This window comes from Stegodyphus dumicola, chromosome 9 (genome assembly GCF_044657685.1).
Source record: "Stegodyphus dumicola isolate Sdum_Otavi_A_Nest chromosome 9, ASM4465768v1".
Classification (NCBI taxonomy): Eukaryota; Metazoa; Arthropoda; class Arachnida; order Araneae; family Eresidae; genus Stegodyphus; species Stegodyphus dumicola.
In genome coordinates this window covers 172,905,403-172,928,869 of record NC_140776.1, presented here as the reverse complement: position 1 = coordinate 172,928,869, position 23,467 = coordinate 172,905,403, and the positions used below count along the sequence as shown (strand labels likewise).

The window sequence follows — 23,467 nt, the reverse complement described above, 5'->3', positions numbered from 1 at the left end:
AAATAAATAAAATATAAAAATTGTTAAATAAATAAGACCAAAATATAAGACGCTAGAAGTTAGCAGCCATTTTCAAACAAGTTTCAGAGGGACAGCTTTGCATCGCCAAAGGTCAGTTTTTTGTTTCTTTTGTTACAACTTTTTCTTGGTCTTAGCAAGACCCACTGAGTTTGTTCGTTTCTTTTCCTAATTTTTTATTTTATATTAATTACAGGTTTTCTTACAGTTTTCTAAAATCTATTATTTTATAATTAAATTGTTAATCTTTAAGCTTGCAGGCCCAGCCCGTATGTTTTTGTATTTTTAGGACTAATAGCTCATCGCTATTTATTTTCGTTTTGATTTTAATTTTAGACTAGATTTAGGAAATTTTGATTTTGATTAACATATTTTAACACCTTAATGTGTCATTCTGAGCGGACGCGTCGGGAAATTGGAACAGAGAATTGAGACTATTAAAATTTCTAAGACACTTTGTCAAAAAATTTTTTTAGCGAAAAAGTTTCAGTTGTCTGTTTCGGCGAAACGCGTAATGGGGTTAGCTTGGTTCGACGTTCAAATAAATGAAATTTCCCTTGAAAAGCCTGTTTGGAAGTCGAATTTGGCTAATTTACCATTTTCCGCTTACTTTTTAACTTTTTCAGTTTTTTAATTTTATTTATGTTTTACATGTCTAATGATTTGCTTTTCATGTGTATTAATTTTTGAAAACGTTTTAAACCTTTTGGAGCAGCAGCTCTTGGTAACTTTTAGGCGAGCTTTCTACAATTTTTATATAAATATATTTATATACGTTTGGTGCGGCCTATTGCACATCTACATGTTATAGTAATCCTATATACTAAATTTCAACGTTCTGAGGCTACTTGTTTTTGAGTTATGCGAGATACATACGTACGTACAGACACCACGAAAAATTCTCTTCAGAATTCATTTTAAAGCAGCTTTATAATTTTTTTGGAGGAAAAGAGTCTTTTATTCTGTCCTTACGTACAGATGTCAAGGAAAAACATTGTTAAATTGCATTCGATAGCGGTCAAAATGGATATTTTCGTTGAAATATGCTGCCTGAAGCTTTTCGCGATTACAATACTTCCTTTTTACTTCGTACAAGGAAGTAAAAAGGGAAATAACGGGAAGACTGAAGCGGCAATAACAAATTAAAATTCGAATTCTATCTAATATAATATGTACGGCCAGAAACCAAGAAATTTACGCAAATACATATGACATATTTGAATTTCCGAATTACATCTTTTAGTGCGCAAATACTTAACATTTAACAAAGGTCTTTTACCTTACCTTTCATATAACTTTTACTTCTCATTATCTTCTTGGTGATGTCCTTTTTGAGAGAAATCCACAGCATACCTCAGGAAAACACGTCTGCAAACAGGTACGGCACATTACACAACGAAACGATCAAAATCGCTCTGTCGTCTAACTACCCTCCAAAGGAAAACTCCATACCGTCCGCTTGAGCGATTTCTAGAGTTTCATCGACGGCAATTTCCATTTCCTTCGAATGGAAGACGACACTCCCGGCAGACATTATCTTCTAAATCCACAGTAGGCGTTCGTGAGTTCACATACCAACCACACTTCTCGTTTCTTTTTTTTTTTTTTTTTTTGTTCGTTATATTTTTTCGTCCCAAGCAAGATTTCAAGAGCTTTGACACCTGACGACCTTCAACAATTACGTTTGGTATGCAGATGACAGCCACTCACTCCGCTTTATAAATGTGACCGCCGTTTGTGGGTTTTGTATTATGCGTGTAGGTTTTTAAAAACGCTTTACTTATTATGGTCTGAAAGCGAGCTTTTATTTATTCATTTATTTGATGAATTCTATGTTTTCATTGCTATGTTTCCCCACCAGGCCTTTCGAGATACGTCGGGGTCAATTTCCGTGTTCTTGAAACAGGTTTATGTAGTCCGATAAGGAGAATTAATTACACAAATTAAAAATACAAGTGCAGGGCATTGTAATAACTTAGAGCACGAAAAACGGGTGTAAATATTTCACTATTTAGGGACATGCTAGCTGAATATATGCAGGTAGTCATCATGTAAAAAGAGTTATTATGTAAATTTGATTATCATGCACTAATTTTAATTAGCAAAGTAAAATTACAATTGTATTGGTATTGCCCGCGTATACGTGGCCCCGCGCTGAATTAGAAAATTGGAACTTTTGTTCATCTTTTTCAACGGTTAATATAAGAAAAGCCACGATAAATTAATTGGTAAAACACTCAGTAGTGTAAATTTATTGACTGGATTGGATTATTTCAATTACAGTAAAATTCGCGAGGGTTATCTTCCTACACAGGACACCTTCGGAAGAAAGTTTTAAAATAAACTGGTTTGTATTCATGTTACTCATAGGGCAAGCCCGTTCGCCCGAGTCGAACTACCAGTGTTACCGGCCTTAGGTGGATCCGCAGATTAACTGAAAATACAGATTCGCTATTGGTTCGGGGATGGGAGTTTATAATCCAAGCGTTTAAAAAAAAATTTATTCTTAAAAAATCCTATTTTGTACCAAAATAACAGTGCAAAATTATAATATAAATTCATGGTTCATACATTCTTTGCAAAAACAAATTCGAATTGTTTGTTTCCAAGCAATTTTCCAAAAATTTCCACGGATTAGTCTGAGGATTTTTACGGTTCTAGTCACAACATTTTTGAACGAAATTTTATAAGAATTTATATAATAATTTAAATAACCTATATTCTTATAATAATATAAGATATTATAATATATATTCTTATAATAATATAGGATTTATATAACAATTAAATAACGAAATTTTATAAGGAATTACTGAATTCCACCGCAAGTGATCAGCACGCAGCTAGCAAATGAATCCTTGGCTCGAATCCTCACGGAGGTAACAGTTGAGTTTTTCATATCTCCCACACTGAAAAACTTAATAAACATATCCCTATATAAAAATATATATATATATATATCTGAAAGGTTTCAGATTTTAAATTACGTCCAAGGGGCCGCTTTTTTAACATTTTGTGTGTTACCTTTATTCATTCTTCGCTTTAAAACCATAAAATGCAGTTCAACAGCAATATCGCAAAATAATTTTAAAATCAGCATATCTTTAGAATTTCCGATACACAGTCTCGCGCGCTGAAGGTAATTTTTTTTTTTTTTTTTTTTTTTTTTTTTTTTTTTTTTTCCCTTTCCGTACAGTGTTGCCATTGCCCGCTTTGAAATCGTTCATTTTTTTAATCAAAAATTCGTTGAAGTGTTACAAAATATGAAACCGATAATTCAAATTAGGGTTTCCACATGCTATATTCTACAGAAGATTACGTTATTCAAATTCTGATGGCTCTGGGCACCGTTGTTTTATCACAATGCGAGAAACATACATACTTTCATGCAGATTCTTCATTATTTACTTTCTTTAAATATAATACAGGGCGATAATACTTGGTGGCAACAATCTGAAAAGTGAACAACGCTTATCGTGAATCGACGCAAAATGCCAAAACGAAATTAATAGCCCTTCCGGGCAAATTGCCCCCTTTAAAAAAAAAAAAAAAAATTAGAGAGAGAGAGAGAGATTTCTATAATTTTTATGCTCAAGCAAGAATTTAGAAAAAAACATTTTTTTAATAAATAATATACCCAAATTCTAAGAATTTATGCATGCTTACTTTGGCACAGGAAAGATGAAATCTGGAATTCACTAAAAACAAACACAAAAAAACTAAAACAAACAAACATTGTGTTTGCCGTATTTCACTTAACGCACCTAGAAACTGCACCTTTTATTTAAAAATATGAATTTGAATATCTGTTAAATATAAATTTGAATAAATTAACTACATGTCAGTAAAGCATACTTCAAGTGCTGACAAATGCAAATTAGCTGAAAACTTAAAGGAAGAAAAAATACTGGATCTAATTCTTATTACATTTCTTACGCTATCGAATGCACAAAATATAACCAAGAAAAGCATCAGAATGATGTCAGTCCATGTGTATGTAAATATAACATGTCTTTTATTATTAATATATTATTATTATTTCAAAATTGGAAACATCACAAAAACAGCCCAATCGATAAGATGCAAAAACGATTACATAGGATATAGCTGATACTGTATAAGATGTTAATCGACCAATCGCATTCGGGACAATAATCGCATGCATGGGAGAAAAAGATGAAATACAAGTCAAACTGAATAAAGTAAAATTATGATGAACAACTGACAAAAAATATTTATTGACAGCTGATTTCGTATTTTGCTATTATACTGTTATGAATTTTGTATAAGGTAACATGGACAGTTAAGAAAAGCGATGCTCTGCCCGAAAAATATGATCACAGAAGGAAGTCTATTTAACAGTGGCCCACCAGCGGCCGAGCGGTAACGTCGCTGAACACTGGTAGTTCGGTCCGAGGTTCGAATCCCGCGAACGGGCTGGCTGCATGGGTGTTTTCGTGGTTTTCCCCATGTGTAACGTGTATACGAGCCAGTTTCCCTTAAAAAGTCCTCCACGAAGGCATCCCTCCCTTAAGGCAGATAGCCCTCGAGTGCTGTGCCGTAATCTAATACACCAACTATTTAACAGTGAGGTAAATAGCTGTTTCGCTAAATTGGCGAGATATCGCCACGTCAGCGATAGTTTTTGGAGAATAATTTTGTCGCCAAACGCCATTTTGATTGAGTCTCTGTATAGCTGTAATTAATCTTTATATGTAACTGCAACCGCACCCGGCCCTTATGTGTAACTATAACCATATATGCCTTATAGTAACTTCGACTAGAAATTTCTCGGGGAAGAAATTATTTAAGTGTCAGTTTGAAATTATTTAAGTTGGAGACAGTGTCAGTTTTTCAGTTGAGTCTAGACTTCGGAGTAATGAGACATCTCCGTGCGAGCTTCGCTTTTTAGATGCGTTTCGCATTGCGTTGTGTTTAACGTTCTTGATAGTTTGAAGTGGTAACTACTAACTGTGCTTTGTCTCACTGAGGTGAGCTGTACTAGTAGTTTTGTGTTCCAGAACTGTAAAGTGTTACTTTTAGAAAATAAATTTTATCAAGCTATCATCAGTTCTATGTTCAAAAAATTCGTTAAAGTTTTACAAAATATGAAATAGATAATAACACAAATTCCAAATTCGGGCTTCCAGATGCCCATATTCGGGTAGAAACATACGTTATTTAAAATTGGATAGCTCTAGGTACCGTCGTTTTATCACAATGCCAGAAACACGCATACATTTGTGCAGATTCTTCATTATTTAATTTCTTGAAATATAATACAGGGCGATAATATTTGATGGCAACAATTTGAAAAGAGAATCGGACAATTATAGTAAACCTTTAGACACACACACACAAAACAAAACCAAAAAAAAACTGAAATGTTTCAGATTTTAAATTACGTCCAAAGGGGCGTTTTTTAATATTTTGTATGTTACCTTTCTTTATTAAATATCATGTTCCTCGCACTTAAACCATAAGATCCAGTGCAACAGCAATATCGCAAAATAGTTTTAAAACGAGCATATCTTTAGAATTTCCGATACAGAGACTCACGCGCTGGAGATAAAAATGTTTTTTTTCTGCACAACGTTGCCATTGCTCGCTTTGAAATCCTTGAGTTTGTTAATCAAAAATTCGTCAAAGTTTTAAAAAATAGGAAATCGATCATAAAACAAATTTCAAATTTCAAATTTGGTCTTCCACATGCTCATATTCGTTGGAGGATTACGTTATTCAAAATTCGATGACTCTATGTACCGTTGTTTTATCACAATACGAGAAATATACATACATTTATGCAGATTTTTCATTATTTAATTTCTTCAAATATAATGCAGGACTCTAACATTTTGTGGCAACAGTTTGAAAAGTGAACCGACATTTATGAGTCCGACGCAAAATGCCAAAATGAAACTAATAGTCCTTCGGGATTCAAATCCCTTTGGACTAAAAAAAGTTCAATATCTCTCGTTCTACCGACAATTTTTGAATTTCGTCAATCGAACCAGTAGAACCGACAGTTAGTGTCGGTTCGGGATTCAAATCCCTTTGGACTAAAAAAAAAAAAAACCGTAATGGAACATTAAGACTATTGGTTGTTGTTCCTGAAAGATATCGAAAATAGTTGATGACTATTTGTCATGAAGAAACAGCGGCTCATCTTTGGTTCAAAAGGTAATTATTCGAAACTTTGAATTGACCTAACTGTTAAAAAAATGTTGAGAAATTTGTTAAAAAAAAAGGCACCTTTGAAATTTGTCGCCTTTTGAAATCATAGAATTATTTTCAAAAACAAATACTGGTACCTGAGAGCCTTTGGCCGTGACACTTCAGAAATTAACTATCTTCTGCAGATCTTCTAAATATGCAGATGCTTCTGTTGCAAATCTTTGTTCAACCACGACTGCCGATGTTTTCCTTCAAATTTTTAGTCAAATGGGCTTTTCAAAAAAGGTGCAGACCGATCAAGCCACATCTTTTATGAATGTGATTACATTGAATTCCCCAGAAAAGGTTAGGGGTTCTCTCCAATAGAATTAGTTCACGGCAGAAACTTAAGAACTCATATTATGCTATTGCATGAAAAATTACCTGGTACAGAAGAGGAAGAAAACAGTGTAGTAGAATATGTTTTCGAATTAGTAAATCGAATGACGAGATATGAAGAACTCACTGATCAGCATATAAATGAAGACAAAGAGAAGCAAAAATTCTGGTACTATCGCAAGGCCGTAGAAAGTAAATTTCAAAAAAGAGACTTAGCTCTAGTTGTGGCTCCTTCGAAGCCAAGCAAAACATTAGTTAAATGGAAAATTCTGTAAAAATAATTCAACAACTATCAGAGACAAATTATTTAATAAACGCTGATATTTGACCAAACAATGGGATTCTTTCAAACTGTTTGCTGCCTTTCGAATATTTTTGGAAAGGCAGGAAACTATTTAATTCATATAGCTTCGGTGAAAAGGCAACACAAGGCTTCAGTGTTATGCCGGAATTCAGTGTTTTTGACTCATTCCTGCTGCACTGCTACCATGATTTTATTACCTTCTTTGGTAATTTGGAGGATCAAAGAATCCGTAACGAATTCTTAGCTCTTCAGCAAAGACAATCAATAGTTCTTCATCAAAGATAATCAGTAAGATTATGGTGAATGGGCGAACCATGTTCTAGTTGCTACGAATCTATACACAAAGACTACTGTACTGCTGAAGCAGACCATGGCCCCTTGGGCGAACCTGATAGGATATGGTGCAAGAATAAACTACACTTTTTCTAAATATGTATTCAGAAGCGCTAGCTGACCATACATTATACTAACCATGCAGACAATAGACTTCCCAATGCCCATTTAAGTTCGTTTCATTCGCTTTTCCCGAATAATTTTCTGTCTTTTAAACGTATGGGAGGGATTACGCATATGAATAGCATTAATAATACTACTCTATAAATGTTGCAGGATGTCTACCTGCAACATTTATAAAGATTTATAAACACTAGATAAGCTACAGAACGATTTTTCAATTGCGCAAGGAAACTGAAATAACCACAATGATTATTCAACATAAATATTACTCAAATAACTTTCAGATATTTCATACAAATAAATACGAACTTAATCCAAAAAAAAAAAGAAAAAAAAATGTACATTCATGCTTGACTGTACGCAGTGGTCAACTGAATGTATTCATCAACTGACTGAAAATTCGCATATCGTCTGCGGTTCAATATCTGGCAAAAGAAAAAACTATAGAGACGATCGTAAATAGTAGTCAGTTTTCTACAAAATGTTTTCCATGCAGGCCTACATCTCAAATTAGATAGCCTTGCAGTGTTTTTTTCTGACATAAATCATTATCCGCAGCTTTTTCCCTATTTTAAATAACCACAATGGTGCCTCTAAAGAAACTAACTCAATTTGTTCCAATTACAGTAGGATCGCTTTAGGCAAAACCAAATATGAAAATAAAACACTTCACAATTTAAGAATGAAAATGGTACAATATCAATATTTCAAAGCCAGGGGGTTAAAAAGAAACAATAATAAAGCAAAACCAACCAAGCAATACAAACACTGGTACGATAGCATTGTAGCTGATTCCCGAAGCGGCAAAACATGAGCAGAGACGAAGAATTACACGCATAAGTGGATACAAGATAACTTGAGGTGTAACGATACAGAAAGATAAATAAAAGCGTTCTTCCACCAAGCGAATGCAGTTTTCAGAAGAATAAAGCACTAAAATACAACTTTCCAAAATGAAGATAATCATAGAGTTTAACAAACACAAATGATGGCATGCGACATAAAAATTCAGAAACAAAAGTCAGTCTTCCATTGGAATAAAATCTATGATAAAAAGAGAATAAATGCGATTACTGTTCTTCCCCCCCTCCCTTTTTTTTCTGTGTGTATGTGTGTGAAGTGGGGGGAAACAATATTTTGTCGAAAAAATTTAACTGTGGGTATTTTCTTTCATTTAACTGCTATTCATTGTGAAAAAGATGATACTTGCTAAGCAAGCGTGGTTGGGTAAAATGTCCAGATAATTTTTTTCCCACTTCTTCCTTTCTGATAGTGACCATTAGTATTATGGGCTGTGATACTGATGGGATCAAACTTTAGCGAAGTTATACCCAAACAAGGCAAAACTCACACATAACAGCCAATGAAAATTTCTGATGCTTTACATTTTGTTAGAAAAATTAGATGGCAACAGTAGCTTGTATATAATTTTAATTGCATATATGATTTAAAAAACTTAACCACTATTAATATCTACAATAAAAATTGGATAGTTTTATGATAATTTTCACGAAAAATAATCCTTAAGCGGCTAATCAAATTTCGCCATTACAATCTCTTCTCAACTATTTTAAGTTTGGATGCTACACATTTGTAACCTCAGCTATTTCAAAGTTAATGACGATTATGACGCTAGTCAAATAATACATTTAAATAATAATAATAATTTTTTTTTTTTTTTTTTTTTTTTTTTTTTTTTTTTTTTTTTTAAGCATGTTTTCAGAGCACCTACATTTCTTCCCACAGAAATGCAAAAGCACTCAAAATGCAATTAGCCATATAACATTAGTTTTGGAAACCACACATTAGTTCCCTGAGAAGAATAGTGCCGTTGATGAGGTAAGTACTTAAAAGCTTCGATGCAGGGCAGCCATGCATTTACAATTGTTAATTTGAAGTTCTTTGTGTTTCGGTGCGAGAAGACGGAAATTTCTGTGTAGTACAAACAATTCGTTTGGAAAGCTGCCTCCCATCCAGATGCTCAGTCAGATTCACAGAAAATCTAAAAATGATAATGATCTGAATCTTGTAAAAAGCCGTTTTTCGTTTCTTTTGAAACGAAATAACTTTATAGCATGTTTAATTTTTACATTATAATACGTTACTTTATAATACGAAATAACCTCTAAACTTTGTGGGACTCCATAAGCATTGCGCAAATCTGCCGCACGCGTGTGTGAAACTGTCAATTTTTTCCCTTGTACTGTAATATACTAATGCAGTTTTAGGTCATTAAACTTTAATTTCTAATTTTAAAACCTAGAACAATGTGAAAATTTTAAATAAGTAACAGACGAAACGACAGCGTCACGTGCAAAGCAAGTAAAATGAACGTTTCCTATTATAAAAAGAATGCGTTGAAATATTTTCATTTTTTCTCTGTCTGTATTGTTTTATATTTATCTTTTTACAGATACATTTGTGTAAAAATATTAGGTAATTGTAAAATTATTATAGTAAGTTAAAGAAATATCAAAATTGCTAAATTTTTGGCGACACCCTGCTGCAGGTCCCGCGACCCCCCCCTGGGGGTCGCTACCCACAGTTTAAGAAACCCTGATTTAACTAAATTCCATTTTTTGCTCTTTAAGAAATTACAAGAAACGAAAAGAAAAACTAACTATAGAACAAACTGCACTTTTCTCGTCTTTCCCCAAGTCGCTGCATTACATTTGGCAATCGGAAGTATCCAACAAGGTTTGGTTTACAAAATAGTAAATGTCGTTGCATATTTCATTCCAGTTCTAGAAATGTTTAAAAACATTTATGCTTATTTCACTATTCACATGTATGTCACAATGCAGTCCTAAAAGCTTTTAATTTTTCATTGATTGCTTGACTGATTCTCAAGTTAAAAGTGAGATAAATTTTACTTCCTTTTGTAAAATATGCATAATTAATGAACTGGAACTGAAAGGCAAAGAAAAAAAAAAGCGTTAAATAAAATAAACTTCAAAATTCTCAAAGATTACGTTGACTGATTATGACAAAACACATGAAGGCTACCTGCCTTCATGCCAATCCGGCAACGTTCTTGCGATCTGCCAAATCCGGAAACGTTCTTGCGAAGGACTTTCTAAAGAATACTACTACTTATTCATGTTATAAACGATAGAAATCGCAAAAATCTCTCTCTTAGCCAGCCTAGCGTACTGTGGAGAGATAGAGCGAAGCGAGGAAGAGAAATGAACGTGAATGGTTGAACAGCCAACGAGTATCTTATAATAACTTTCAGAAATGGGAAGCCCCGTAAATTTTCTAGAAGCACGAGCTCATGAGTTCTTCATTTAAGAATAATAATAATAATACGAAAGAAAAGGGTAATATTAATAAAAAGAAAAAGGTAATATTAATAAAAGTTTTTAGTTAAGCAAAAATTGAAATTAAGTACAGTAAGACCCCGCTTAACACTGTTTCGTTTAGCGCTTTCCCTGAGGGCCTACCAGCGGCCGACCGGTAACGTCACTGAACACTGGTAGTTCGGTCCGAGGTTCGAATCCCGCGAACGGGCTGGCTGTATGGGTGTTTTCGTGGTTTACCCCATGTGTAACGTGTATACGAGCCAGTTTCCCTTAGAAAGTCCTCCATGAAGGCATCCCTCCCTTAAGACAGATAGCCCTCGAGTGCTTTGCCGTAATCTAATAAACCAAACCAAACCTTTCCCTGATTAGCTACGGCTTAAACCCTGTTAAACAAATGTGAATGGACTTAACGACTTTTGTTTAAACCACAAAGATTTATGACGACAAAACCATCGTCTGTACAAAGCATTCGAATTCAGAATCGTCGAGCGGAGTTCAGCGTTAATAAAGTGTGTGGTTATTAATCGTGGGAGGAAAATTGTTGAATCTATAACGAAGTTAATCAAAGGAGCGAAACAGTTTATATACTAGTGATATCTTCATTAAAAAAAAAAAATGACGAGAGTTTCCTTGAAAATAAGAATTGCAATTAAAAATAATAACCTGTAAGTGAGTTAAAAGTAATAAAAGCTGTTTTCCAACTTCAAAATAAATGTGTAATAAATATTTTTGCGCAACATTATATGTACTTTTGCAATCAGAATTACAATCTGTAGAATCTAAAAATTGTTTTATATGGCTTTTCGCATTGGCTAGCTATTCGGATATCCTGCCTAACGTTTAATTAAAAATAAAGATTGCTTATCGGAGGGTCTATCGTATGGAATAAGTTTATCGATGAAATGTGATGAATGAATTGCATTATTTTAGTGATTTTACACTAAGCAAATGCATATCATATTGTAATATTGAAACTGGATAGGTTGCACTGAATACTTCTACTTAAAAGAACTACTGTTACTTCTACTATTAAAAAATTTCCATTCTTCGGCATAATTAAGCTCGTTCAATATCATATTTGCAAGAGATTTATCTGTTTTAAAACAAATTTGTTAAATTTAGCAGTTTGGTAAAATTCGAAACAGTCTGGTTAGCCTTCTACGAAGCAACTTAAGTGAAGTTTCTTGGTTGCTAGTTTTCCCAGTGTTTTGTTCGTACAGTAAGACCCCGCTTAACGCTGTTTCGTTTAGCGCTGTTTCGGTTTAGCGCTCTTTTATTTCAACCCGGGGATTCCACGAAATCGCTCGCAGCATATGAGGATTCCCCGAAATATTATGCAGCGATAGGTTTCAAATACATATCCGAAAGAGTGTACTTGTATTTCTTGTTTGGTGCGATATTGTACAGACATATTTTGAAGGGGTAAATGTGGAAGATGTCGAAGAAATAATTCAAGAAGCAGCGGTTAGTCTTTCTAATGATGAGCTCAAGGAATTAACTGAACAAGAAGAAAACAAAAATGTTGGCAGCAGTGATTCAGAAGAAGAGCAAAAAGAACTTTCGATGGCGTTTGTAAAAAGGAGTTTGTCTACCATAAATGAAATAATGGATCAATTCATTGAAAATGATCCGAATTTTGACAGGAGCTCAAAGGTAAGGCATGGTGTTAGAGATGCTCTATCCGTTTATGAAGAACTTTTAAGAGAACAACGCAAAAGAAAAAGGCAAACAACATTAGATGCTTTTGTCACAAAAAGGCAGAACACTGAAAACGCGGAAGGCTAACTAAATATGACTGACTGAGAATTTTGTTTTTTTTTAAGAATATTCGTTTTGTTATTTATATTTTGTTTTTATTTTTGCAAGAAATAATAATGTGGTATTAATTTGGGCTTTAAGAAATAAATGTTTGGTTTTATTTTTATTAAAAAAACATACTTTTTAAATTTAATACCTAACCAATTTCCTAGCCATCTTCCCTTAACCCCAATATTTACATGTAAAGATAGCCTCGTTTAGCGCTGTTTCGCATTACGCTCTACTTTGATGGAACGTATCCCCCGCGTTAAGCGGTGTCTTACTGTATAAGGGAGGGAAAAAAAATTATGAATACAGTTTTTAAAAATACACTTAATCAGATAAAATTGCATTCGTTAACTGAAATCTGTAATTAAAATCAAGTGGATGAGAAACCCTTCAATTTAAAATTTTAAATTAGGCAAAAAAGCACAACCTCAATTGGCGTAAATTTTGAATAACACTGAACTTTCGAAACTTTTGAATAAAACTAATGAATAAACTTTCGATTTAAAAGGCGATCAAACACCGGTTCTTCTTCTTCGGAAACGAAATTTTTTTCCTGAAAACGAGCGACCTGTTTCAGATCACTCAGGAAATCGATAAAGTCTTATTCGAACATCTACGCCAAACAGAAGTTACTTTTTTTTTTTTTTTTTTTTTTTTTTTTCTTTTAAGTTTCAATGTAACAAAATTAAATAATTCTGTAATGTTTAAAGGTAGTTTTTTCAATTAATTATATCAGTACAATTTGAGAAAAAAATCTGATGTGTACACCACATGACTTCCTTGTACGGAATATTAAATTATACGCATTTTTTCTTGCGTTTCATTTAAACTTATTGGATTGAATTAAATCTACTTCGCCGAAAGCGCATAAAGCACAATAGAATAAATGCATTCTTTAAAATTCAATCTAGTATTTATTTACCATAGCGACACTCTGGCGCTAGATTCACTTAACAGTATTATATTTCGTTCATATTATAACTCATCATGCGCAAAATTTATATCATTTAAAGAATAGAATTATCTAATCGTTGCCACATTGTTCTATTCAAATACTATAATAAAGCTAGAATGATGTATAAAAGAAATTAAGAAAACAACACAAAAAAGAAACAGTTTTTCACTGACGATTGAGTATTTCTCATTCTATTAATTCAGTTCTCACTTCGCGAGAAGGCAAAAATACATAAAAACTCTAAATATCTTTATTAAAAATTATGAAGTAACTCTTAAACACTTCTTTCCTCGAAAAAATTCCAGAAAGGATTAAGCATGATTTAATTCGCAATAATAAATGAAGGCGTTATCTTTGTTGTTGCGAAGCTAAGTTAATCTAGATTGGCAACAAATCCACTAGTCTCCTGATTCAAATGTAAACATCAATGGCCGCCATTAAAAAAAGACTTAAGAGGCAATTAAACAAGTTTAAAATTGCTGATAATTTTAAAAATATTGCACACATATTTACTAAAGGCATAACCAGAAGATAAAAACAACATAATTCAATCATTTTTAAAGCAAAAAATGTACAATTTACAAACATATAAGAGTAAAGAAACTGAGATCACCGAGACGGGTAACAGAGTGGATATACATATAAATATATTTATATACGTTTGGTGCGGCCGATTGCAACCAAAATAGGAGGTGCACATCTACATGTTATAGCAGTCCTATATACAAAATTTCAACGTTCTGAGGCTACTCGTTTTTGAGTTATGCGAGATACGTACGTGCGTTCGTACGTACATATGTTCGTACAGACGCCACGAAAAATTCTCTTCAGAATTCATTTTAAAGCAGTTTTATAATTTTTTTGGAGGAAGAGTCTTTTATTCTGTCCTTACGTACAGATATCAGGGGAAAACATAGTTAAATTGCATTCGATAGCGGTCAAAATGGATATTTTCGTTGAAATATGCTGCCTGAAACTTTTCGCGATTAGAATACTTCCTTTTTACCTCGTACAAGGAAGTAAAAATATTGAAGTAAAAATTCAATTCCTGCCCCCCCTTTTTAGTCCGAAGGGGCTTTGTCCCTGAAGGACTATTGTTTTCGTTTTGCGATTTTGCGTCGGACTCATAAATGTCGGTTCACTTTTCAAACTGTTGCCACAAAATGTTAGAGTCCTGCATTATATTTGAAGAAATTAAATAATGAAAAATCTGCAAAAATGATTGTCTATTTCTCGCATTGTGATAAAACAATGGTACGTAGAGCCATCGAATTTTGAATGACGAAATCCTACTGCGAATATGGGCATCTGAAATCCCAAATTTGGAATTTGTTTTATTATAGATTTTATATTTTGTAAAACTAACGAATTTTTGATTTACAAACTCAATGCTTTAAAAGCGAGAAATGGCAACGTTATATAGAAAAAAAGTACTTTTATCTCCAGCTCGCGAGACTGTGTATATCGGGAATTCTAAAGATATGCTTAATTTAACATTATTTTGCGATATTGCTCTTGAACTGAATTTTATGGTTTAAGTGCAAAGAACATGATATTTAATAAATAAAGGTAACACTCAAAACGTTAAAAAAACGCCCCTTTGGACGTAATTTAAAATCTGAAAAATTTCAGTTTTTTTTTTTTTTCCCATTTTTTCAAAAAATTTAAAAGCTAATCCAATGTAGAAGGTAGAGCATTATTTCAAAAGTTCACATAAATAAACATTAAACAAGGAATGCCATTATCTCTTCACAAACTTGCGACACTAGAGATCCACTAGAATATGGCATTGGTGATACGGGTCTACTCAAAATGCGACTGATTAAAATGCCTAAAGGCAGGGATTCTCAACTGGTAGTATGCAAGAAAACAATACGTGGTAAGCAAAGAGGCAAAGTATTTTAACTATTAAATTCAAAAATTAAAACCTTAACATTCAGATTGAGTTTTTTCTCTAACACTCGTAAATTCATGCGATCTGAGCTTTGTTCAAGAGTGGTGGTACTAAAAGTTTTCAATTTTTGTTTAGACGGTACGCGTTAGTCAAAAGGTTGAGAACTGCTGGTCTAAAGGTTTATGGGTTAAAATTCGTGAATTCGAATGACAAAAAAAAAAACGCTCAAGTTCGAGTCTGAATCTCGAAGCCTGTTCAAAATTCCTAGGATTTCAGGATTAGAATATTCCATTTCTAACAATTCCAATACATAAGACTAAGCAACTCAAGTTTATATTACGCGCAAAGAATGGAAAATACAAGACCGCCATCAGAAATTCTCTCCAGATCTAACCAATATATTCGACAGATTTATCTAATAAGGCTCAAACTCTGGCTCAGAAAGTTGATAGGCATCTTCAATAGCAAAGACAAATAAAACAACAAGCAATATTTCCCGTATATGAATAAGAAAGGTACAAATCATACAAAAAACACACAGACTTTGGATTCATTGTACTTTCTGATGAACGAAAATAAATATCAGGTGGTAGTATCCAAGCAGTTTCATTTGTAGAGTTCCTCACTTTGGAATTCTAAGTTAATGTTGAAAGTGAAGAATCTAAGAACTGATAAGCGAATAATCGCTTTAGTTCGGTGGCAAGAAACAACAAGATAGAAGGGTAACTAACACTTTATTATGACAATAAGATTTAACAAAACTCCGCCTGGGAGTGTACAAGCAAAGCCAGCACTTGGACTTGAACTTAAAAGACTAAGAATTAAACTAAAACTAACTAAAGAAGTATAGCCGAAGCTATCAAGGTTCAAATCGAGTTGGCCCCTTAACTTATTTGACTACGAAGCTTAGCAAGGGGCCTGAGTAAGGCTGAGCGTAATAACAGCTTTGAGAGAGAGAGTGGCCAAAAGGCAGACGCGCGTATATCAGAAACTGATTCTCTCTGACTCAGTAACTTCGTGGTTTAAATACCGCTCCTCCTCATTAAATATTCAGCAAGATTCCAAACTACGTTCTGGCCGGAAGTAGTAAGTTGAAGTTAAGAATTTGACAGGAAAGAAACTTTAACTTAAAATTTAACTGTTAATAAAATTAACATAATCCTTACACATTTGCTAAATGATCACGTGAATGCAGTAATTCTTACATTCTTTTAAGTACAACTACTCTCTAACTAAATTTTAAATGTATTTATGGAGCGGAACTAAAAACAAGAAGCTTTCATGAGCACCTCTCCACACATAATTAAAAATTAACAAGTTGAATAACTTTTTGCACGTAAAACATAGATCTTCAAAAACAACGAAATGGTCCGAAAAAAGCCTTCAAAAACGGTTTAATGAGAATGGAAAATGAAATGTGTGGGAACTATTTCAATGACAAAGCGAACACCCTAATTTCCTTTTCATAAAAAGAGTTTAAAAAGCGGGCGGCCTTTTTTGATTAACAAAAGAGCTCTTGTACTCTCTCTGCAGGAGCAACCGATCTCTATCATCATGCGGGTGCCCATTAAAGAACTTATTTAACGGAGAAGCTAGCAACTAACCGACGGAAGGGAAAGTGGCTTTTGAAAAATATATCATTTGAATGTCAGACATAGCTTTCACTATATTATTACTAAAGCAAATCCAATAATATTATAAAATCTCAAATTTTGAAAAATATGTTTCTAAGTTAGTGATATTTCCCATTATAATCATTCATATATAATAATTGTGAGCGAGTGTGAAGTAATTACACTCGTAGTCATTAGGTTTCTTTGACGCAGGAGACACAAGAAATGAGCTCGCTGGGACTGGAACCCGGACCTCTCGAATACTACCGTTACACCAACCACGAAGGCATACTAAAAGGGGGGAGAAAATACTCCCCCTTTTAACGGGTGACTGGGGATTAGCGGACCCAATCGCCAAATCCTGGTGGTGACGAATTATTTTTCACCCGGTTTTAGTTCGGGCGCCAACTGTTGAGCCTTTAGGTTATTCTGAAGCAGGAGACGTGAAAAATGTGCAATGCTCTCGCCGGGATCTAAAAAAAAAAAAAAAAAAAAAAAAAAACCTGGACCTCTTGAATATACGCAGCATGTACTCCGTTACACCACGAAGACATTTTAGAAGGAGGGAGAACATAGCTTATAAATGAATAAAGTAAATGAAACACCCAAGACCTTATCCTATCCTATTTTACATTTACTGACATTTAATAACGTGAACTTTAATTGTTAAACTAAACCCAAAACCGCGTAACCTAAGTTGCTGAAGAGTTATAACTACACTCATGTCCAAAATTATGTTTACATGCATAAATTCACGGATTTCTCAGAGACTACGACTTATAATTTAATGAATTTCCGTGGAATTATACATAACATGATGACACATAAATGCAAAAGAAAAAATTAAAGATCACCTCATATGATATAAAATTGTAGCATGAAACAATAAAAATGGTAATAAAGTGTGACAAAGAGAGTTAAGAAAAAAAGGAATGATTCAGAAAAAGAATTAAGTCTTACAAATTTAATATGGAATACGATCTCCCCTGACTTGTACACACATATCACAATGTGTTTTAAGGCTGGAAATAACGTTGTTAACCACAGTTTGGGGAATTAATCTCCACTCTTCCAGCAATGCCGTCTTCAGAGCATTTACATCTCTAGGAGGAGGATGTATACGTGCAATTGCTCTTCCAAGGTAGTCCCATAAGTTCTCTATCGGGTTAAGGTCAGGAGAGTTTGGTGGCCAAGGTATTCGCTTAATGTCTTCACTTTCAAGGAATTCATCAACGACGTTTGCTCGATGTGGACGGGCATTATCATCCATAAATAAAAAGTCAGGTCCATATGCACACCTGAAAAGTCTTACATAAGGATCTGAGACCTCATCTCGATATATCTGGCCTGTCACAGATCCACTGCTGAACACGTGTAGGGGCGTACGTCCATCGATCATTATTCCACCCCATACCATCACACCTCCACTACCGAAACAGTCACGTTCCACAATGTTCGAGGGATCATTTCGTGTTCCTGACTCCCTCCAGATGTAAACACGTTTAGAATCACCAGTTAAACTAAACCGCGACTCATCAGTAAAGAGAACATGGGACCATTGATGTTCAGTCCAAGTTTTGATGTTCTTTACACCAATTAAAGAGATCCCTCTTTTTCTGTGAAGACAGTAAAACACAACCCTTGGCTTTCTGGCATAAAGGCCTTTTTCATTAAGCCTTCTGTATATTGTTTGCTGTGATGCAACAGTTCCAGTGGCGGCTGCAAACTCTGAACTTAACTGGCGAGCAGTAGCCTTTCTGTTACGACGGGCAGTTAATGCCAGATACCGATCTTCAGAAGCAGTTGTCATTCGTTTCCGACCTTGTCCAGGCCTCCTTACAACACTTCCATCATTTTGAAACTGTTTCCATAGCTTAGAGACTGTCTGTCTTGAAATATTCAGACATGTGGCTGTTTCCATGATTGACTGCCCTGCTTCTAAACGGCCGATAATTCACCACTTTACAGATTCTTCCAAATGATACTTCGAAGCCATAACAAACCGCTTTGAGTCCCTACATACTGAAATCAAACGCTATGTTGCAGAAATTCACTCAAATATTCAGTTTGCGCAAAGCGCTTGATTCACCCTTGGATGACGTAACGCCTAGATTTGCATATCACAAACCGTTTGATTACTTTTGATTGGATAATGCTAATTAGGCTTGGTTTTCACACATTCCCTGCAAATACGGATCACATTGATTCGATATTTCATTGAATATCATCATTTTTGGGTATGTTAAGATAATTTTGGACATGAGTGTATATCGATTTCCACTTGTCAAGCCAGCTAGCTGACTAACAAATAGACTAACTCAGAGAGACTACTATGACACAGTCGACTTGTTCTTATGTTTTAATTCCCCCCCCCCCTTTCTCTATTTTTTCTTTCTTGGCGTTTTTAGGTTTTCATGAAATCATATTTAGTTCGTACCGAACTAAGAAAAGTTTGAATACTAAGCGAAGAATTATCGCAGGCTCTTACTTCCCGCATACACTTGTCTCATGTTTGATGTAATGCGGAAGTTTTATCGTCTTTTAATGATACAGAACCAAATTATATAAACAATTTTGCATGTTTTATTAGTTACATAATACGAAAACTAATTAAACGGTGTCCTAAAAACAAAAGTAAACATATAAGTATTCCCCATATGGTGATACACCTTTTTATATCTTTATCTCGAATCATTTACATGTTCTTTAAATTAGATAATCATACATATCATTTTGAAATCGACAATAGGAATTTCAAGATATATCCAGGACGTTACGTCCTTTTGATAGGAATGTCGGTTCTGCCTCGTTTTTAATAAAAGCTGTAAAAATGCTTTTTCCAGTCATTGTTCAAATGACTGTTCTTAACCTATAACCGTATATGAAAGCTTAAATAAGTTTGATGAGCTTTGTTATTATGCTCATTCTAAAATTAGAAAAGTACCTGACTGGTAACCTTTTTCAGCTGGTGAAAAGTACCTGGCTGAAAAATACCTCATGTGGCTTCAAAGTATGGTTAACCCCTTGGGTACATTTGACGTCTGAGACACGTCATTCACTTTTTTTCCCCTAGGAGCGGATGACGTGTCTAAGACGTCAAACGAAATTAAAACTCTTGGGTACATTTGACGTCTGAGAGATGTCATTCACTTGTTTTCCCTAGGAGCGGATGATTCACATACTTAGCACGAAACATTCAAATGCTGATTTGATAAACACAGGCAAAAGGAGAAAAAATGAAGGTGGGGATAGCGAAAATATTATAAAACCGGCATCTGTGCTTGAGTATAATAAGGGTATGGGAGGCGTTGATAAACAAGACCAACTGCTAGCGTTCTTCTCAGTTATGAGAAAATTTATAAAGGATTATAAAAAAAATGTTTTTTTATCTAATAGATATGGCAGTTATGTTTTATATTCTAAAATCAACTGCACAACCAAGGCAGGCATTACTTCCTTTCGTTTAGCTATTGCCGAAGAATTGCTGGAGCAATTGTCATTGCCAAATTATAAACGTCGTGGACGCCCGTCAAGTAGCGATACAAAACCATTTCGTTTGGCAGCGAAAAATTGGGCACACTTTCCTGAGAATATTCCGTCAACTAAGTCCAAGTCCTGGAAAAAGGTGTCGTGTTTGTTATACGCATAATAATGTTAGGAAAGAGACTACGCGGCAGTGCAAACAATGCAAAGTAGCACTGTATTTGCTTTGAAAAATATCACACTCTGCATAATTATTAGTAATTGGGTTTTTTGTTATAGCTTGAATTTATTTCATTTAGTTTTATTTTGTTGTCATTAATTTATTTTTGTTTTGCAATTATAATTACTTGAAGATATCTTAATACTACATATGTCACCCATATTTTATAAATAAATAAATTCTTACGTAAAATGTGCTGCTTTTACATTCTACTCCAAGCAAACAAAAATTATATCCGTTCCACATGCAAAGATTTTCTCAAATAAATCCGTACCCAAGGGGTTAATTTGTTAGAGATCAAGAGTCCACGTTTCAGACATACATTTCCTTAACTGAAAATGACAATAATTCAGCTACAGAAAATAAATTTTGCAAATAGTTTATAAACTGTTTTCCTTTTATAATTCTATATGACTTAAATGATTGTAATGAGATGTTAATGAGAGGTAATAGTTACGAATTTCTTAAAAAAAAAAAAAAAAAAAAAAAAAACCGCTTAAGACATTTGCAAGTGAGAGGAAAGTTCAAGCAGGTTCAACTAAAGAAAACACAAGAATATAAAGAAGTACAGTACAACCGACTAAAACACTCATTACATCTTTCGAAACAAGATAAATTCGTGTATTTGATCACTGAGCTTTCATAAAATTTACATTGGATGCGTGGCATAAACAGACAGCTCCTGTACAGATAGATGGATACCGTTCTCTCCTAAAATGAGCAAACGATGATACGATTTTCAAGGCATCTTTTAATATTGTATTCTTTACTTTTAAGAAAGTACTATAGCCGTTCAAAGAATATTTTTTACTATGAACAATATGTGGTCAAAGAATAAACCTAGGTTAAGTGTCCAGATCATAAAAACTGCGTTATTTAAAGACAATTGCGTCATGGAATCCGGCAAGTTTTATGGGAAAGTGTTAACCAGTTAACTGTGGCGCTCTCGTTTAAGAGTGCGCGGCGTTTTGTGTCGCCAGAATCGAGCCATGACGAGTATATTCGTCAAACACACAGTAAGTTGCTCTGGTAAGATATTGGATGAAAATGATTGGTTTATTTTATAAAATTGAAAATTTTATTACTAATATTTATTTATTTGGTTAATATAAGCATATATTACATACTTATTGAACTAAAAACGCAATAAATTAAATTAAATATTATACATATAAAAGTAAGAATTTAAATTCCTGCTGTGGAGTGATATTCAGCGAAACAGGGTACTATACACAATGGTACTTTGCAAATCGAACACCAGTAACGCGATTCCTTGCTGATCTTACGTTTGTAGCAATGCGAACACCTTCCCGTACTTTTTTTTTTTAATAATGTTTCGGGTATATAATCCAGAATATGATTCCCGCCTAATTGGTTTATATTAGACCTAAATGGCCGAGTTTGTGTCGATTTATTTCTTTCAATTGGATACGTCGTAAAAACGTCTTCAATAAATTTGAGCAAAACGTTGATACGCGATAATGTACCATTATTTTTTTTTATATCAAATGAATACATTCAGACACATAATGTCTGAGATATGGAGAAATATCTTTTTTGTAGAACTTTTTGAGTCGTTTTCTTTCTGTACGCTATGGCAATTCCATCACTCGTATTCACTCCACCCATTTTTTTATTATAATCAATCACTACCTCCGGTTTCTTTGTTATCATTTTTCTTTTCTCTGTTTCTATTACGTTGTCATTATGTACAGTACTTACTAAATAAACCTCCCTCTTATCTTTCCATTTCATTATACGCATGACGAGTATACTCGTCAATACACAAAATCGTGCCGCTTCTCCATGACGAGTATACTTGTCAATCTCAGTTAACTGGTTAACAGATCAAAATTTGCAGTATAAGATAACTCTAAAGTGCATTTGCATTTTTATATGAAATAAATTATCGAAGAATAATGATATGCTCCACATGTTTTATTTCATAACACTTTTCCTACCAATCAATATACACTGACATAATGTATCTTACACTGCACAGTGTTATTATTTGTCAATATGTGCTACTTTAAAGCGGTATCTATCTCGTTTTTAATTAAAAATATTATGCATCTACAATCATAGCTTGTTAGCTGATGACGTGGTAGTCAGTTACATACGTACTATTATATCAAATTATGTACATAATATTCGTAATATATTTGACAACTGACACGAGTTTTATTGTAAGTAAAAATTATTTTAACGTTATATATGTGTGGCAAAAATAGAAAAAAACTGAAAAATGACATTTCGTCTTTGACTAACACTTTGCATATATAAAATCTGCATTGCTGTTTAGCAACATCATACATTCAGTCAAAGAATGGTGGTGCTTTTTTTGTAATACGCTTAGTATAAATGTCCGACATGCATTTCCCACTGTTTCTGTAGTTTTAGACATTTTTGATGAATTTTATGCAATAAAATGTAACAAAATGAATAGTGAAAAAGTTTATACTGTGGAAAAAGATGGTCGGTTGCTGGAACTGATGAAATATAGTTTTCTATACCAGCGTCTAGTGATGGTGAAGATGAAAGTGAGAACTTTGACGGAATTTAATGGCAGCAAAAAACTCACGAAAACGTGAGATCACACAGTAAATCTTATTACTTCTGAAGTGAATGATGTAATCCAAAACGAGTTTAAGTAAAACTGACTATGTTGACTAACAGAAAATGCAAGCAAAGTTTCAAAATTCCAGTCAAAAGTGTTCGAAGGCCGTTCGTACTAAGAAATGCATCAAAGAAAGTAAGAAATGTGTTACGGAAGAATGGGAAGATGAAGTACGTAGAGCCAAATTTTTTAGATTTAGAGACGTTTATCTGATGATATTCGTCTCGGAAATTCCCTCTTATCGATA

General features: G+C 33.8%; 1 protein-coding gene across 3 annotated transcripts in view; it reads right to left on the bottom strand.

The window, feature by feature from the left end:
• LOC118185970 (uncharacterized) overlaps nt 1-23,467 on the bottom strand; it is a 166,643-nt gene that overhangs the window by 118,047 nt on the left and 25,129 nt on the right. Inside the window, exon 1 of one of the 3 annotated variants that reach the window (XM_085824355.1) lies at nt 1,303-3,537. The exons of the other annotated variants lie outside the window; for them this stretch is intronic. Coding sequence (XP_085680481.1) covers nt 1,303-1,369 — 67 coding nt within the window. The 5' untranslated portion in view covers nt 1,370-3,537. Of the gene's footprint in view, nt 1-1,302; nt 3,538-23,467 lie in introns of those variants that run through there. 3 annotated transcript variants of the gene reach the window in all.